The sequence below is a fragment of the Phycodurus eques genome, chromosome 10 (assembly GCF_024500275.1).
Source record: "Phycodurus eques isolate BA_2022a chromosome 10, UOR_Pequ_1.1, whole genome shotgun sequence".
NCBI lineage: Eukaryota > Metazoa > Chordata > Actinopteri > Syngnathiformes > Syngnathidae > Phycodurus > Phycodurus eques.
In genome coordinates, this window is record NC_084534.1 from 19384296 (window position 1) to 19403880 (window position 19585).

General features: G+C 39.0%; 1 protein-coding gene across 3 annotated transcripts in view; it reads left to right on the forward strand.

Annotated features, from left to right (window-relative positions):
• vgll4b (vestigial-like family member 4b) overlaps positions 1 to 19585 on the forward strand; it is a 43155-nt gene that overhangs the window by 3624 nt on the left and 19946 nt on the right. The window contains exon 1 of one of the 3 annotated variants that reach the window (XM_061687305.1): positions 13074 to 13483. The exons of the other annotated variants lie outside the window; for them this stretch is intronic. Within the exon in view, the coding sequence (XP_061543289.1) occupies positions 13402 to 13483 (82 nt within the window). The 5' untranslated portion in view covers positions 13074 to 13401. Of the gene's footprint in view, positions 1 to 13073; positions 13484 to 19585 lie in introns of those variants that run through there. 3 annotated transcript variants of the gene reach the window in all.

Consider the following 19585-nt stretch of genomic DNA (forward strand, 5'->3'; position numbering starts at 1 on the left):
CAGCAGCTTTGCGCTGTATGTAGAAAATTAACTGTAAATATACATCATACAAGTAGTCATAATGAAATAAGCACCAGCAATGCTAAATATCAGCAGCAGATTGACGACTACTATCATGTGATTCCTCTCGTAAAAACAGCCTAATCGTTTGAGCTGTAACTCCTCCCACCTGACAAAACTCGGCCAGTTAAATGCAGAGCAGCCTTGTGACTAGGGCGAGCGGGTGCGTACGAGACAGACAAGCGGTGAGATGAAGAAAGCTGAGCGTAAACACAGAATGTTATGCTAGAAAACAAGACCAAAAAAAAAAAACTGAAGAAAAAAGCAGTTAAAGGTTTTAATATTCGTTCAGATTTTTAGATCTGGAAATAAAAAATTAATTAATCAATGCAGCAACTAAATGTTTATTCTATTACTCATTTTAAGCATTTATTTTTAAATGTAAAAAGGACAAAAAGTTACTACTTCGTTTAGTGTGAAAATCAACAGTAAATATATAGAGACAAAAGATCGATGGACATTCCATCAACCTTCCAATAACTCACATATACAGACAGTAAAATCACATACTGATTGAAAACAATTACTCGGGTTAAAACAAAGAAAGTAACAAAGAAGTATTAAGGTACAAAACATTGACAATGTCTAAAAACAGTATAATTACAAGTATGTAGAAAATATTGTTTTAAATATTTTTTTAATGGTATTTAATGGTGGAATGAATTATAATGCATGCTAAACATTTGTACATTATAATTTCTTGACTACATTTTAGAATACAGTGTGGCCTTGAGATATAAGTCACCCAACTAACGGGTTTTTCATGATACGAGCCATCGTTCAGCTGATTTTGTGCTTTGACTTGTGAGCAGAAATTTGTCATGCAAGGGCTTTATCTTGGCAGTGAGTGAACTCAACTCACCTCACAACAAGCAGCAGTTTGGAAGATATAATGAACAATGTTTCACCCTGCTTATTGCCACTCCCAGATGGCTTTACTTACAGGTGTATTTTAAATAACCACAAGTCCGTTTAGCTTAATGCAAACAAAGTGCAAAACGGCATTGAATAGGAGAGTTGAACACAAACGGTGGAGGAACACAAAACAGATAATATAACAATACTCACAGTGTAACCTCAATTTAACGGACTAATAGAGGTTAGGGGTTGGCGTTAAAGTCGTTTGTCCATTAATTTGATGCACTTTTTTCATGGCCTAAAAACATTCAGTACAGTACAAATTTATGTAAATGCAAAAAAAAAAAAGCCTGAAAATGTTTTAAAAGTTGACCTAAACTTATCATTACAGATTGCTGTGATGGTGTAGTACTGCCATTAAAGTGCCATGAAAGTGCCATGATCGCTGGTGCTTGGGAGGGTTGATAGTGGTGTGCTGGTGGAAGAAAGTTGTTGTGCCACGGTGGCGAATTGGCGTCGCTTTCTATGATATGAGCTGTGAGGTTAGCGCGCTTCCTTTTCCCACCTCCGTTATGATTGGTTGCCATAGAGAAGGGCTTGACAAAAGAACAAAGGTATACTGTACCAAAATCAGTATAGAATGTTCGAGAGACAAGACACGACGAGTAAACATGAGTAAACAGCCATAGATATGAATACGTAGATACGAGAGAGCCCTTTTGAGCTGCGTGCCTACAATGACTCTAAGCGAATGTCTATCCATTGCCTTTGATAGGAACGTCGCCCCTGCCAACATGGCCAGCACGTAGGCACGTCTGCTCGCCGGATCTAGTTTCCTTATCTGTGAGAACAGCGGCACATCCCGGAAATACGGATACCAGTCGCTGTCTGGTGATTGCACCAGTAAACAGCAGCAGCCAATTCTGGAACTAACGGACTTTGTCCGTTACAAAGGGACGTTTTGCGTTCCAACCGGACACTATTTTACGTCAGTTAAATCCAAAGTCCCCTATTTCCGGATCCGTTAAATTGAGATTCCACTGCATTCTTTATCCTCTCTGAAGAACGACTAATAATTAATATTGCTGCGGCTAATTGAGAAGCAATGACTGTCTTCATGTATATCCGTATGTCTCTATTATACTGCCCCCAGGTAGCCAAGGCGCGCACACCAGAAGGAGCAGCACAAAGCCCACTGAATTAAAGCAAAAAATGTGGCAATTTCTTTACCTTCTTTTTGATCATGGCATAATTGTATGTTTTTATAAAGTACAATATTATAGTATGCTATTTTTCTTACTAAAAACATTGTAAATGTTTTGTAAATGTATGTAAATGTAAAAAAAAAAAAAAAAAAATGTAAAAAATGTAAATGTTTTTTGGCGGGGAGGCTGGAACGGATTAATGGCATTTCCATTAATTTATATGGCGAAAGATGATTTGAAATACGAGCGTTTTGAGTTACAAGCGTGGTCACATCAATTAAATTCATATCGCAAGGCACCACTGTATTTTTCCTTTTTTTTTTTTAAAGAAAAAAAGTGAATTAGAAAGCTTTTTTTGCATGTGAAATTTTCTGTGAATAATCCATGATTCCTGATGATAAGATTTCAAGCATGTATAGGAACAATTTGGGCCTTGTGTCCCAGCAACTTGGAATGTCTCTAACAAAAATGCTCACTTGTGTATTGGCAGCCTGGGAATGTTTAGGCGCAGCTTGTCTCGCGTGTCAGCAGCTGGTATCCCATCATGCATTGTCCCGCATCAACTGAAAACCAGCTCCTTGCTCCTCCCCCCTGGCCCACACCTCCCCGCTGTGTTATTGTTTTGTCATGTTTAGTTGTGCGGCCCCTTTTGTCTCATGACAATGCGCGCACAATAGTGCAGGAGGAAATAGGCTAGTGAGTCAACCAGCCAGCTCGGTGACCCAGCCTAGCGGCCGGCCAGTTTAGAGCGCCAACCACACCGACAGGCATCGACCTATTTGCTCTCACCTGTGACAAGCATTAGTAACTGTGCTTTGGGTGTGTGCCGTAGGGAGAGGCCCAAACCTGTCGAGGCCGGTGCTGCACGTTACAAATTTTACATCTTGCAATCAGGAGCATTGCCACTATTTTTATTACCACGCCCGTGCAGCTACTGTGTTATACAACAAGTTGACGTCTAAAATGTTGCTTCAGGCTGGATATACACTGTACGTCCAAGGTTCCCAATTCTGATTTAATGCCTAAATCAGACGGAACACATGAAACAATCCACATGAACAGAAAGCCAAATTACGCTTAAATTACTTCACGAGTGTCAACACCATGCAGTGACAACACAAAAGTAAACACTAATACATGAATGACGCAAACATTAAATGTTACATGGTGTCAAGGTGGCTTGGGCTGAGTCCTCCCCCAAATGGATTTAAATTAACTTAACCATGGCATTACTCCACAAGTCGCCATCTACAATTATTTTGCTTATTTAATGATGGACACACTTCTAATGTATCATATTTACATCATATTTAATAGTGACTCCTTTCACTGTCGTTTTCCCTGTAGTTTAAATTTACAGTGAGTGTGTTTCGGTGAATTGGCGTACAGGCAATCCCTACTATTCGTGGGGATAGGGACCGAGCTCAGCCACAAACAGCAAAAATCCATGAGTGATTGACGCACTCCCCAAAAGGTTTACACTGTACTGGAATTGCAATATAATATAATTATAAAATTGCTGTCAGACAGGAGATGATTGTCAGGTGTTAAACTTCACACATACACACAGGCTACCGTTAAGGCTCGGCTATTACCTCTGAAGGCAGAAAACCGGCGGGACAACTTGGTCCCACTGTCATTCTCTTCACATAAAGAGTAAGCACAGCTAAATTTCAGTTTTTTAATTTATTTTTTTTTATTTTTTTTTTAATGAATATTGACTTATTGTCCCTTGAGCCATATTATACTATGTAGCCAGGACATATAGATTTGCACCACCATTTCTGGTTCTGTGGTCATCATCATCATCACACTTTTCCTCTTTGTACTTTTTTCAATTTCTACCCTTCTGTGGTCACAAAAAAGCCAAAGAAAAGGAAAAACGCACTTGTGGAGTATCTTTTTAGATGCTTGCTTAGTTTAAGTCTCATGTGATGGCAGCAGTTTACTTTGTAGTGACTTTTGGTTAAATGTCCACCTTTAAGGACATTTTAAGTTTTAGAGGTTCCATTGTAGTTCCAGATTAGTTTAGGCATGTTCACACATACAGTACACTACCAGTCAAAGGTTTTTGAACACCTAAATTTTTTAAAATTGAAATTCATGCAGTTCACAATTCCAAAAGAACTAAATTTTTGAAATTTTGGACCGGTAGTGCATATGAGTTGGAAGTGTGAAAAAGACATACAAAATTAATCTTAAATAGTCTGATTGAACGCAGAGTCTGTATAACCTTTGATTTAGCATATTATGCTGTATTATTTTCTTCTCTTTCTTCATAACAAGAACTATAACAAAAGATAAGGTTAAAAAAAAGTTACCCTTTCAGATTTCTTGACATGCACACAATTCACTCCAGTCCTGTCTGTTTATTGAGAGAGAGAGAAATTAAGCACACAGTGTCTCATTCCCTCCTTTATTTACATGGGTTGTTCAAACATTAGCAGATTTGGCGAGGTCTTGCTTGTGGGGTGGTAGATTTGCTGGAAACAGTCTGTTAGCTTTACCTGTCTTAGTTAGTCATGCAGTAACTAAGACAATGACTGGCAGCCATCTTTGTCCGAGTATGCAGTAACATTTTAAACATTTTACAAGGCTTTTAGTCTATCAGTCGAAACTAGTCTGAGCTTGCCAGAGGGCCATGGCAAGTGAAATTCGAGACGCAGCACGATGGCACTTTGTCTAAACTTCACCAGCGGCCAACAAGGTGGGAGGTGATTTGACTGAGTGTATGTGTGTGCGTGTGTGTAAATTTGGGTTGGGCTGGGTGTGTTTTGATGCTTCTTGCCGCCCTGCGGCGTGTTGATTCAACCTGCGTAACATGACGCAGTCAGGTTCTAAACAGGCGGACAATAGCGGGACTATATGGAAGATGAAGTGATTTTTGACATCAGGCTTTTTTCTTAACTAGTGCTTGATTTAAGGCAGCTTGTGACAAATCGACCAGCCTAAAGGTGAAGGATATTTTAGGGGATATTTTCACCTCCTCTGGTGTCATGGTGTCTGTCGTAGATAAATCGTCCTACAATCAAGTTAACACTGCTTTTATCAGGGCAATAAAGTGTTATTCATTGATAACTAGCTCAGTGGCCTTTTACAAAATCAGTCATTGCACTTAAACATTAACTTTGCATCACATCTTTAACCTTTTTCTTCTTTTGTTCTATTCAGCAGCATAGTCATGAGTTGTCGTGTCCCTAATTTTCTTTTATCAGGCAATTCATTTGGAAAGCTGCCGGATAGTACATGGTTTAAGAGTGGATGAATGGGAAGAAAAGAAGCGGCAACAGTGACACCTACAACTGTAATAAGCAGAGGTCAGCTCTTGATAACCTTCGCTCCCGCTCCTGCCCAATCCCATGATTGATGGTGAAATTCACTCCCATCCTGCGGGAATCTCGCACCGGACCCGGTGCGAATCCCGAAAAATGATAGCCTGTAGTGTGCAGTAATATAAATTAGCAGGGGAAAAAAAAAATTCGCTGTTGGCTTCTTAGTCAGATGGGTCGTCTTCACAGGTCAGAGGGCACCGAGAGTTAGAACTGTGTCACTCACATTTAGTCCCTTATTGTCTTATATTCACTCCCCTACTCACAGACCCCTTTCCTTGTGCCGTTGTTGCTCTTTCATGGTTGAGTGGGCGGCTGAGGAGCCACAAAGGTGGAGTGTCAGAGGGTCATTGTCACGAGGTTAAATACAATTGACCGTGTGTTTTGTCTGCTCTCGTTCATTTATGCATTATATGATCTATTTTTGAATTCCAAAACAGTGCTCCGGTCTCTCACATTTTGCCCTATGTATTAGCTAGAACATTATTTAATTTACAATTTTGGTGGTTGTGGATATAGAGAGAATTTTGGCAGCGTCCTGACAAGGCTTTCATTCCTTCTGTGTAAATGCCAAGCCGGGCCGTCTCATCCCAACTCGGAAGTCTCAGAATTTTCTCTCAGGACTACTGACCACACATACTTGACATTCCTATCTTTTTGATTGCCCTCTCCATAGTCACTCAGAATGAAATGAAACAGCACTGCCTTTTTTCTCACAGAGCAAAACTTGAAACATTTGTATTTTGTATATAACAAAAAGCCAGGTGTAAAATTAGACTATTTTTTTTGTTTTGTTGTTTTGAATTTGTGTCAAACACCAGGTGTGTCATCCACTTAAACAAATTAACACCTCCCCTCAAATAAATGACTGGCTCTTCCCAGTGGAAAAACGTAATCACAGTGAACCACGCAAATAAATGTAATGTAAATTTGCTGATTCTCTTTTTTTATTGTTTTATTTAGAACCTACCTGTCCTCTGTTGTTCACAGAAAATCCCAGTTGTTTGCTTTCTTTTGTGTTCATAGGCTAAAGCAATTCAAGTTTATCGGGTTTTCTCATCTGTGTTTGAGATGTCCTGTTTTATTGGCACCTCATGCACAGTCAAAAGTAAAACTGTAAGTATGTTTCTGCTTATTCCCTGATGCAGCTACTTATGGTAAATGGACTGCACTTGTATAGCGCTTTATCGACACCATCACAGTGCCCAAAGCCTCACATTCACCCACTCACACACACACACACCAATGGGCGACTGCTGCCATGCCAGGCCCACTGGGAGCAAATTAGGGTTCAGTGTCTTGCCCAAGGACACTTCGACATGCGGACAGTCGTAGCTGGTATTTGAACCAGTGACCCTTCGGTCACTGGACAACCCGCTCTACCTACTGAGCCACAGCCGCCTTATAGCCCATGTAGTCTACTTTGCCATCATACTTTGCATATATTTCTTCAAAAGGTGAGTTTAATGCCTTAATGGCATTTTTGTAAAATGCTTGGAGACTTTGTGTGATGTCTTGTCAGTTTGTGCTAGCGGGCTATTCAGGCTAGTATGCTAGCTAATACTTTTGATAAGCCTCATGTGGAGTTGGTTGGTTTGTGTTGAAAATTTCAACTACTTAATACAGTTGTTTCGGTAACATGGGTTCAAGATTGTGTATAAACTAGAAGCATGTCATTGATGCTTTATGATCTCCGTTTTAAGTTGTCAATTATTCACGGCTTTTTGTTAACTGTGGCTGGGCTCGATCCCTATACACCTGAATAGCAGGGGTTTACTATAACCTTAATTTTCTGAAGATGATCTTGGTTACGTGGAAAATTGGTCTTTAACATTGATTAGCATTCCAGTCAACTTTTGACAGGCGATCGCTCCACAATGTTGAAGTGTGCATTCCGTATTTATATGAGCTACACGACTAGTAATTCAAACAAAACCCATTATAAATCACTGAATTCATAAGAGGTCGGACAAACAAAATACACCTCAGCGTAGTCTTAATGTTGTGCAGAAAGTGACATCTCAACGAGAGATGATTGTTGCCGTTTGTTGATTTTTCTTTTTGTTTTTCTGGACTTCTTAGGGTAGGGTTTCACCATTGAGCACTGTCAGATGCAAAGGTGGGAAATTACAGCATAGCGTCCGTCTGTTGTCATTGTTTTGGTTTAGCAACCTGATATTTCCTCTCCGCTAACCTTTATGGATCCTGTCAACGGTGTGTTGTTGGTGTCCCGTTGCAGCCGTGTATCCTTGCCTCGGTAACCAACCTTTCTTCTTAGTTTATTTTGAAGAATCAAAGGCAAATTTTAAATTGTGCATTCAACTCTTCATATAATTACACCATTTGTGTAATGGAACCTTTTACAGCCTCTAGGTTCCTTCAAAGCCATCACCTTCATAGCAAATGCTGACACTGACTGCACAACATGCACAGCATGCATGTTTGAGTCATGATGTCACCATGTAAACAAAGGGTGTCTCTGCAGACATCACTATAAAAGACATTCACATAACACTTGACCTCCACAAAACTGGAATACTTGGTCTATATGTCTATACTCATAATAATTCAACTTTAATCTTGTAAAATTTAACCTGTCCTCAGATGTGCTAACCATTGTGTTGCCACAGTGCCATTTCCCAAAATGTCTTAAATAATAAAAAACATAAAAATAGTGAAGCTGTACTGTTAGTGTTTGATTCAACCTGCTGCAGCACGTTAATAAAGGATGAGGAAGACTCACCGGTGAGTCTTTGCTGGGCTGACATCCAGGCACACCCATTCCTTGGGGAGGGGGAAAGGCCTGGACCTGAGTCACAACATGTCAGCCCATCACTGCTTTTTCCTGAGAGAGAATGAGGCAAAAAGTAAAATGGGCTAATGGCATGATGAGAGTGCACACCTACTCCTAAAGTGGTGCAATTTGGATAATTATCCCTGAAAAATCATCACACGCGTCTTTTGGAAATCACTCAAACATTAACTCCATAAGTATATATTTTGCTTTTTCTTTGGCTTTTTGTGTTTTTTGCAATGTCACCACACATTAGGGTACCAGCGATGGTCAAGTAAAAACGTGTGATGATAACCACGGAACTAGAAATTGAATTTACTGCATTGTAGGAAAGTGTCTGAATTATACTCATCATTAAATACCATAACAAGCAGATGCTAACGTAAATACGGTTATGTGGAACCCCCACATATTCCTAGTTCGGCATGGATTTTTTTGGGGGGAACCTATCCTCCGTTATTCACATTTTTCGTGCTCAGGCCAAAGCAACAAAGCAAAGTATATTCCAAGTAACTTAAAGTGAGTTGAGGAGCTTCTGTTAGACACTGGTCCTTTCTCACCTTCTTGTGACTTCTATAGGCACATATAAACCTTTTTTTTGGGGGGGGGGGGTCAATTACTAACAGATTTTCGCTATTTGTAGCAAGGCTCGCTCCCTATTAGTGGGGTTCGCTGTATTATACACTACCCCAACGTCTTAATTCCATACCTATAAAAAGCCTCTAGGTTACAGATTCGCACTGTTCCTGTTTTCCCTTACCATTAAGTGTCTGTTAGGCTTTTCAAAGTGAATAGTTTTACGTTTTTTTTTGTTTTTTTTTTTTAACACAGTGGTTAACTTCTCTTGTATGACAATTAAGAATTTTTTAAAGTTTGAACCATTGCCTGAATAGTTTTGTAAGGCACTGAAAGAAGCCCTCTGTTCAAATTGGGGCCCTGTGTGTGTGAAAGTGCACACAATAAAGGGGCTCCAAGAAGCTAAAGATAATGTTGAACTCTCTTGGAAAGGCAACGGCAGGGGGAGCAGCGAGAGGCTTGTTGCATGTTTGTGTGTGTGTACAAGAACAAAGAGGAGGTGTTTAATGCAGTGTTTATGGGATAAGTTATAGGTGTAGTTTGTGTTTGGTGTCAGTTTGCAGTACAGAGGGGAGCAGGAGATAAAAGTTGCCATGGAATGATGACGATTGACCCAGTTGGTAGAAGGCTTTCTACTCGGGTTGGGCGCTAATGGCCTTCATTAAAATAAAATCTAAAAAAAATAAATACAAAAAAAAAAAATCACAAAAATCTAATTTCTGATATTAATCAATTTGACAACCAAAAGTTTAGCTTTTTTGCTTGGTTTGTTTTTTTTGTTTTTAAATTTTACCTTCTGGGATTTTTTGTATTTCTCCTGATCGCTAACAAGCTTTGAAACCTTTTCACAGCCTTAACTTGCACCAGTTTCCACACAAATAGTAGACATACATTTCCCCCCCCCCCTCTACATATAATGTAAAAATAAGTGTCTCCTCTTGGAAAATAAACATTTGGTCAGCATGTGTGAGAACATGATTCTTAATAAATTAACACTGTCAAACTGCATGGCTCAGCTGGTCCATATGTCTTTTGTTAAAGAGGAACACTTCCCCTCTCCAGCTTTCTCACAATCTTTTCTAATGTAGAGTTGTACAGCTTAGGCAGGCGACCTCTGCAGAATTTGCAGCTTGAAAGCACATCCCTCGGGTCAAAGGTTTCCAACATGTTGATAAATCTCTGCTTTTGCAATATGGGCGCAATGTCTTTGGCAATGTTTAGCACGATTTAGTGATTGTCATAGGGAAAATCAATGTGAAGGATTCCGCACGTTGTCTGCATCTTATCTTATTTTAACAGGTTACTCAATTTTGCAAAATTGTTGCTAAAGCGGTCAGGAAAGTCCCTAAATATAGCTTCTGCGTCACTAAATTATTAACATTAACTCTGCTTTTGTAAACTAGCTTCTCTCTGTCCACAGCCATGCTGTTGTGTGTATGTTATTCCCCCCCAAAAAAAGCAAAATAAGTAAAGTTAAATAAATTGATAATATGAATTAATCACCTAGTCCTGTCTTCTACCGTTTGCATGTGTTTTGTAAAATATCCTTGAAGGTTTCAAGGCACCTCCTGGTCTGTATTTAAATACAAAATCTCCCCCAAAATTCCATTTATGTATGTCTGGAATTTTAGATAAACTTTCTCACTTTTAAACTAATTCCTAATTATTATTTATTTGAAATCATTCATTAATTACTTCCATTCCCTTTATTCCGAGCATGTTTTATTATGGACACTAGAGGGCAGCAGACATACACTTTTAAACTTCGGCTGTGTTTTCCTTTGCTGACATCCATTCAGTTTCCAACAAGACATTTCCATATTGTTTAACATCTAATCGTCACTATTTTATGTTCATAACTTCTTTAAGGTTTATAATAATAAGAAGAATGTTATGGTATATCAACGCTCTTTTATAAGTCCTGAGTTTTCTGATCAAACTCTTATCACTTCTGAATCAATACAAACCCTCTTTCCATTCCAGTGGGGACCATAAGCACAGACTTTTCATTGTTTTATTCGTCATATGCCTTCCCCGCACTTCATTATTGTTAGAGATGATTTATGTCCTTTGTAGCTGTACGTTTTTCACTTCTCTTCCTAAATTTACAACTGGACTTCTGTGGTTTGAGAACCCCCGCAGAGCCCACTTCCTCCCTCCCGTATCTCTCTCGATATGTTTGGAGAGGCTGATCTGGTGCATAAAACATCTCTGAGATTTGAGGCCCTCCGGGGATTTAGCAAGCATGTCCAGTGTGTCTGAATGGCGACACAGGAAACCCATAGACCCTGCACTATCACATAACCATTGTCTAGATGTAGAATTACCCTTTTTTAAAATATATATATTTAAAAAAAAATGTTTTGTAGTTTCGTGGCACATTTAATAGTAGATGCTGCATAATTTCATTTGCTGTACTGTATAACTTCAAAATTAAATATGCTAAAATGTATTTACCGCTGCTACGGTTGGGTATTTGACAAAGTTTACATGATTGACTATGATCAATCAATTAATCAATTAATTATTATTAAAAATACTTATTTTTAATGTAATGGGAGACTATCTGAATGTTTTGAAATCCCGTTTCAATGCCAGTGTCCATGCCAGAAGAACAACGCAGTATGTAGGAGTTGTGCAGTAGTTTCTAGCACTGCTTCACATAGATTGCCATTTTCTTCTTGAGAACGCAAACTAGGCTGAATTAACTTTTTTTATTATTATTCTTTTTTTTTTATAATGACATAAGGTTTTTCCTCTTATTTATAAGGAAAAACTTTGGAATATATCCACTGTTAGCAATATGTTTTTAAATACAGGGCAGGACGGTTAGCATTATTTTTTTAAATACAGGGCAGAACGGTGGTCTAGAGGTTAGCACGTCAGCCTTACAGTAACTTCTGAGTTTCAGGGTTTGAATCTCAACTCTGGACTTCCTGTGTGGAATTTGCATTTTCTCCCAATGCTTGCATGGCTTTCTCCCAAATCCCAAAAGCATTCATTCAGTCAAGAATCTTCAATGAACCTCGCTGAAGATTATTGATTGTCCATAGACAAGAATGTATACAGTGGACTAAAATTTAAAAGTAACAAACTTGAAAAATGAGGGTTAGATGATGCCGGAACTTTTAAAAATGTCCATAGGAAACAACAATAGTTTAAAGGAACTAATAAACTATGCATTTACAAACATTGCAAGTGAGTCTATAACAGTCAAAAAGTGTTTTTGAAGACAAGCATTATCTTGGTTAAAACGTTAAGATTCCAAGCAAATTCAATTGAATTTCCACTCAAGTGGACTAGTGGTTAGCATGTCTGCCTCACAGTTCTGATGGTTCGAATCTTGACTCCGGTCTTCTTGTGTGGAGTTTGCATGTTCTCGTGCTTGTGGTCATTGAAGACTCTAATGCATACGTGTCAAACTCAAGGCCCGGGGGCCAGATGCGGCCCGCCGTATCATTTTATGTGGCCCGCGAAAGCAAATCATGCTCAACTTCTGTGATTTTTGCTCAAATCTGTACCCAAATTCCAAATTGTCATAATAATAAACCATAATGTTGAGATATTGCATTTTTCTGTTACCAAACCCTTCTTCTACAGTAACTTAAACAATACTTGAACAAACTATTATCCTTGTCTTCTGATATCAAAACGAGGTATCCCTCAATTTGTTGTGTAATGGTAATAATATGTTTTGGTGATGATTAAACATTTATATGGTTTCACTGTTCTAACGGCCTTCTAAGGGAAATGTGTCCATAGGTGTGAATGTGTTTATTTATTTATTTATTTTTGTCTGTATCTATATGATTGACTGGCGATCAGTCCAAGGTGTACCCCACTTCTTGCCCAAGGTCAGCTGGGATCGACTCTAACTCACCCACAGCCCTGAGGATAAGCTGTATTAAAAATGGATGGATTGTTATTCAAAATATAGGGCAGCACAAATGATAATGCCCTGGAAGTGGTTAGTGGTTAGCATGTCTACTTCACAATGCTGAGGTTCGGGGTTCTAAACTCATCTCTCGCCTTCGTATGTGGAGTTTGCATGTTCTCCTCACCAACAAGTACAAGCATATTTTTTTTAATCTACCTATACTGTACCTCAACACGTTGTTTTAGCATCCAGCGTTGTCGCCACCTGTTGTCCACTCAGAGAACGCAGCCTTCTCGGGCACTTCCGCATTGGGCGTGACGTCACAAACGGAGGCTCCATCCACTTGTGTGTGCGGGAGCTGCCGCTGGCCACATTGGAGTCAAACTCGACATAGCCTGCGTGTCAGTGCAGTCTACTTACAGCTGGCTGTGAGCAGAACTGGCGCTACTTAACTGTTATTCATGCACACGTTTGATAAGTCTTCATCCAAACGCAATTGTTAAGCACTGTTTCTTCTACCACGGTGATTTTTCGGTTTTTTCCTCGCTCTCTTCTTTTGGTTTTGTTTTCTACGGAGAGTAAAGTTGAGAGGCTGGGCCTTTTAACTTAGCTGTCTGTCGCCTGAAAAAAAAGAGAAGAACCAGCAACTTGACTTATTTTTGTTGTTGTCGGTTAAGGGGAGAAGAAAAAAAACCGCGATAAATGCTCCTGACGAAAATGGATCTGTTGAACTTCCAGTACCTGGACAAGATGAACAACAACATTGGCATACTCTGCTACGAAGGTAAACTTGGAAAGCTTTATTAATTTTTTTTTTAAGGGGGGAGGCCGTGGGATTTTGTCGATGTTTTTCTGCTTGTTTTTACAACTTTCAAGTGGTCTTTACTGTTCTTTTATCGACGTTTTCACAATTACAATAGTTCGCTGTAGTCGACGGCATCGCATATTTTTTTACATTATTTTTGTTTTGGAGTTCCCATCGAGTTATCCTTACGTTGTGAAATAAGCGTAGATCTAATCCAGCATAGTGCCCTCCACCGCCGCCGGCTCCCCAGCTAGCGTTAGCTTCTCGTGTCATTTTGACTAATTAAGAAAAACTGTTCGCACGTCTTTTTTTTTGTCACGTTCTGCGTCTGATACTGCGTTTAACTTTGTTCACCGGTGTCATTTGTCTTCATTATTCGCACACATTATTCCACTATGTCATGTCAAACCGCTAATTTGAATACAGTTGCAAAAAGGCTTAGCCTCGGCTTCAACTGCAGGAGTACCCCCCCCCCCCCGTTTTATCGTTGCAATTAAACATTAGAATAGCATTGTAGTAATAATGTTTGATTAATTTATTCGTCCTTTTCCTCAGTGTTTCCCAACGTTTATTAAGCCAAGGCATTATTACATTAGAGGAAACAAAATCTCATGACACAAAAAGTGGATACACAGGTTAATTATATATCATCTGCAAAACAGTTGACTGGTGCTTGTCACAATAAGTCGCTGGCATCGATCGATAAACAAAGATGCTATATTAGTAGTCAATAAATAATTTTCAGACGAATTAAGTGAAATTAGCTTGATATTCGATTGACAACGAGTATAGTCACAAAATATATTGTAGAAAAAAATGTGGGGGTGCTGTATGTCACTGTGTGTTTAACAACAGTTGTATAACACTAATCATTATGTGCATAAAAAGTAGCTTTGAGAAGCTGTTTGGCTTCGTGTATTTAACCTGTTAAAGAATGTGGGCATTATTACACAAAGAGTTGAAGTGTATTGAAGCTTTGCAAATGGAAGTAGCCTGCCTGGGAGCAGATCCAAAATGGAATCCACTAATATTTGTTTTTTCTCTCTTCTACTGATGCTGTACTAAAATCATACAGCTCGGTTCTGTATGTGACGTCATACAATTAAGTAGAAGTAGGACCTTTGCTATTGAAACTATATGCCTGAAAAACATTTTGCAGATTATCACAGAAGCTAATTTGGCAAAACATGGTTGTTACTACTTTACCAGGATTTGTTGTGGTCACTCGTCTCTTTTCACATGAGGCTGTGAAGTAAGAGGTGTCTTTTGGCTCTTTTAAACCTTTATCGATGACTTTATCGATGACATCACTTGGCTGGGGGCTAGGCCTGTCACAATAAAAAAAAAATGTTAAGACTATATATTTTCCCCAAAACTATCACAATAAATCATAATGTTTTTTTTAATGCCTCTAGAATCATGAAAAATAAGGCCCGTCGTTATTTATTTTATTGCTTTTAAATGAGTATTGTTGTTATTATTGTTGTTATTCTTTCTTATTTCTCTATTAAATTGTTTTTTTTTTACTTTGTGATATGGATCCTCCTGGGTATGAAATAAATAATTAAGATCTGCAAGACTAGCGTGGTTTACTTAGAGCCTTCTATTCAGATTATAATCGGTTTAGAAGCCCAAACCGAATGAAAATGCTCCATATAAAAACCTCTATCGGAATAAACAGGCCGAATCCGAATGGAATTTCATTCGGTTTTACAGGGGTGAAATATTTCTTTTGCCAAACTGTTCAGAAGCAAATTTTCGCCATTCGGAGCTGGGTGAAGTTCTCTCTGCGCATGCTTCATTTCGACGAAATGTGCAGTGACGTCATCTTTTATGCACGGTGTAAATATGGCTGCTCCCGAAGGGAGCTCGCGTATGCAACTGAAATCTTGTTTTTTTACTACTTATACGTTGTTTTTAATTGAGTTTTTTAAAAATACACATATAAAAACAATCCCAACTGAAGTGCTGAATAGATGATGGACTTCCATCCATTTTCTGCGTCGCTTCTCCTCACTAGGGTCACGGGGGTGCTTGAGCCTATCCCAGCTATCATCGGGCAGGAGGCGGGGTACACCCTGAACTGGTTGCCAGCCAATCGCAGGGCACATACAAACAAACAACCATTCGCACTCACATTCACACCTACGGGCAATTCAGAGTTGTCAATTAACCTACCATGCGTGTTTTTGGGATGTGGGAGGAAACCGGAGTGCCAGGAGAAAACCCACCCAGGCACGGGGAGAACATGCAAACTCCACACAGGCGGGGATTGAACCCCGCACCTCAGAACTGTGAGGCAGACGCTCTAACCTCAGAACTGTGAGGCAGACGCTCTAACCAGTCGTCCACCGTGCCGCCATGATGGACTTCCATCTTGCTAAATGACGTGACGTTCGCGACGAAGTGCGCACGTCACGTTGATTAAATGTAGTGCACATCATTGATACACCTGATGGGAATATATCATTTCACGTGTAAAAAGTTGACCAGAGATCTTCAATCAAAAATGATTTCAGTCGGAATGACAAAAAAACTCTCCCATGTAATCGTGGCTACTGTGTGGTTGGTCCACTGAAAACGAGCCCTTCACCTGCTAGTCATATATACCTTCCCTGTCATCAACTACCGGCTGAATAATGTGTGCCACTGAGCTTATGCTTAATAAACCATTAATGTTCTGGTGTTTCTGTTAATTGGGGACTAATGCACACTGTCTATTATTTATTGAACGATAAGTCGATATAGTAATTATCGTGACAGGCCTACTGGTGGCAGTCTACCTATTCAGATGTTAGGCAGCCTTTCAGGTTGTGTTTTGGCGCATTTCCATAGAACAGGAAATGGGGGTCACTGCGACATGAGAAAATGTTTGGATTCTCAGTACTAAATGCGCAATATGATTGATTCAGGAAGTAAATATTATCATTTAACCAAGCACAATGACAATTTATCGAGTCCGGAAAAACTATTGTGTCTATTTTATTTATTGAACGATAAGTTGATATAATAATTATCGTGACAGGCCTACTGGTGGCAGTCTACCTATTCAGATGTTAGGCAGCCTTTCAGGTTGAGTTTTGAAACATTTCCATAGAACAGGAAATGGGAGTCACTGCGACTTGAGAAAATGTTTGGATTCTCAGTACTAAATGCGCAATATGATTGATTCATGAAGTAGCAATTATCATTTAACCAAGCACATGCTAACTTGAAGTCTTGGCGCCCTTTGCACAATGGTCATTGCACCGGACTATCGCTGTATTAGTCATTCAAACTGCTCTAATTGCTAGAGGACTCTGCATCTTTTTGCACAATTGTCAAAATTTAAAAATAAATAAATAATTGTACCTGCATTACCGGATTACTAGCAACCTTTTATTGCTCAGTGACTGTTTTTCTCAATGTCTTTATGTCTCAAAAGTATTCTCTGTCAATTGACTGTCTGTTGTCATACTAGAGTGGCTCCAACTACCTTGTGTGTTTTTTGGACATACTTGGCAAAATAAAGATTATTCTGTTTAACTAGCATAATGACTATCATGGAAATAATCAAAAATATAACCTACAAACTTTTTTTTTGTCTCTCATTTGTCAAGTAGTGAGGAGTTTTAAATTGAGCTTTATTAGACAGTGGTTAACTTCTCTTTACACTTGCAAGGCCGTTAAGAAATGAGAACAACTTGGAAGTCAACCAGCATTGCGGAACGGTCCCGCTGTCCTATGAAATAGCAATAGCTTTCAGTCTTGTATGGCTTCTTCTTCTGCCCTGCGACGAGTGAAAAGGATAAAAGTGCCACTGTGCCAGGATGAATCCAAACACAAGGTTTCGCTGTGTTCTCTCCCCTCTCATGTTTCACCCCCTCTATCCAATTACACAACTTGAAGAGACAGGAGGAGACTTTAGTGTAGTTGTTTTTTTGTTTCTGCCTCTCCTCTGGGTGTCTCTCATATGATAATTCACACACAAATCATTAGTATATTGCCGGCAGCCGTATTAGTTGATTCTATTTGTTTTGGTTGCTTCTAGCTGAGTTAAGCAGAACATAAGCCTCGTGATAAGACACAAAAAGATGCAAAAAAAGGCATAGTTGGAGTTAAAGAAGAGCTATGCGTGTTAAAACACGCTTACAATAAGGTGGAGTGGTGTTAGATGCTGTCCTTGTGCTGACATGTTTCCCTTGAGCGTACACACTTTAATATGTTGTGCACAAGAAGATTGTTTAGAATCTTTTGGATGTATATTTGGAAAATAAACAGTGGAACAGCAACATTTTAATGTCACAAAGATTTGAACATGTTAGAAATTGACTGAAAGATATGCCTCGCAAGTTTTGGTTTGACAAACTCATGTGAGACTTTGTCAGATCACGCGAGACCGGCATGTTAGGACCGGGCAATTATGGGAAAAGTAATGATCATGATTATTTTGATTGATATTAAAATCACAGTTAATAAACATGATTATTTATTGATTTCAAATCATAGTATATATTTAACTACAAAAATTCAACTTTAAATATGACTTAATAGAACAACCAGAAAATAAATTACCGTAGTAACAGGTAAAATAATAATATATTAAAAAATGGAAATTAAAATAAATAAATAAACACAGCCATCGCTGTGTCTACAGTCTATGATATATATTTGTTTAAAAAAACCTTCTCTCAATACTCAGGCACTTAACAAATAGAAATGTTGGTAATCCTAAATGATCTAAAACAGGAACATTTTAGATTAGATTTTTAGATTTAATGTCAGACAGTCAGGGGGGAAAAAGCATTTGTGTCTTTTTATACAAAGCCATGACTTTATCTGCTGTATACGCCTTGGCCTCTTGGGGGCAGTCTGGCATGATCCATGCATGGAGCTGCCTATTACAGTAAGCTAAAAAAAGAGTAGAAGAAGAAAGTCAAAACTAAAACTTTAACTCGTTTTTCAGATTAGGAAGAATGTATGCCGTTAGTATTGTTATATTGTCTGTCTGTATGTGTAACTACGGAGTTTGTTTAATTATGCGTTATTTGAAGATAAATCCCTCCCATGATCTAATGCTAATATTAGGTATCACGTTAATAGGGTTTTGCATTGACTAATAACATAAGCTAGCAATTTCTAAAACGATGTGTGTCTTGTATTTAAATATTCGTTGTGAGTAATTCTTTTTATTTAGTTTTACAGTAAACTCCAGCTGGGGTGTCAATCAACAGCTTAAAACACACTCAGGGAAGGCAGAACATGCGGCACAGCTTGCTACAAGCAACACTGAGTGTGTTCAGGGTGCGTTTACAACGTAGGAACTTACAACACAACCTGCGCCGCTGCACAATCGTTCTTGATCGTTAGAAGCCAAAATCTAAATCACAATTAAATTTTGATTAATCGCCCAGCCCTACGGCATGTACTTCATTTGCCCTCGGTTCAGCCAGCTCTAAAGAATTAAGTAACTTTTTAGACACCTACTCAAAAGAAGAACCAGCTCAGAACATCACATCAAGAAGAATATACATCAAAAGATACGTGAAGTGGCGTAGCAATCAAAGCACTAATACAACGGACCCCCGGACAGTTAATGCATAGAAGGCAATAACATTATGTTGCAAACACAGACTTTTCATTTTAAATTTCCCGTCGTCAATATCGGGAATTGTCAAGGACAGTACGTCTTCCTTATTCTGCCTGACCATTAGTCAGCCGTGCACGGTCACAAACTGTAAAGAACTCGACAGTTGTCATTTTTCCTCTCTATATAGTCCCAGCATTTCTTCATTGCGGTCAGGTCGACTGAAAATTTTATCGATCTATCTGTCTATCCATCTATCCATCCATCCCCGCCTCCCTCCCTTTTTTCATCCACTTAGGGCTATCAGTATTCATCCAGTAGGGCTATCGATAACAGATTCTCATTTACAATGCTGACCTGGCAATCATCAACTGACACCGTCTTGTATGTGTGCATCCCTAGCGCTATTATGTACACTGGTATATCCCCCATCTAAAACAATAAGCAAAGCACAGGCATCCCTTTTTATGAGCAAAGCACAGGCATCCCTTGCTTTTGTAACACCAAGTCGATTC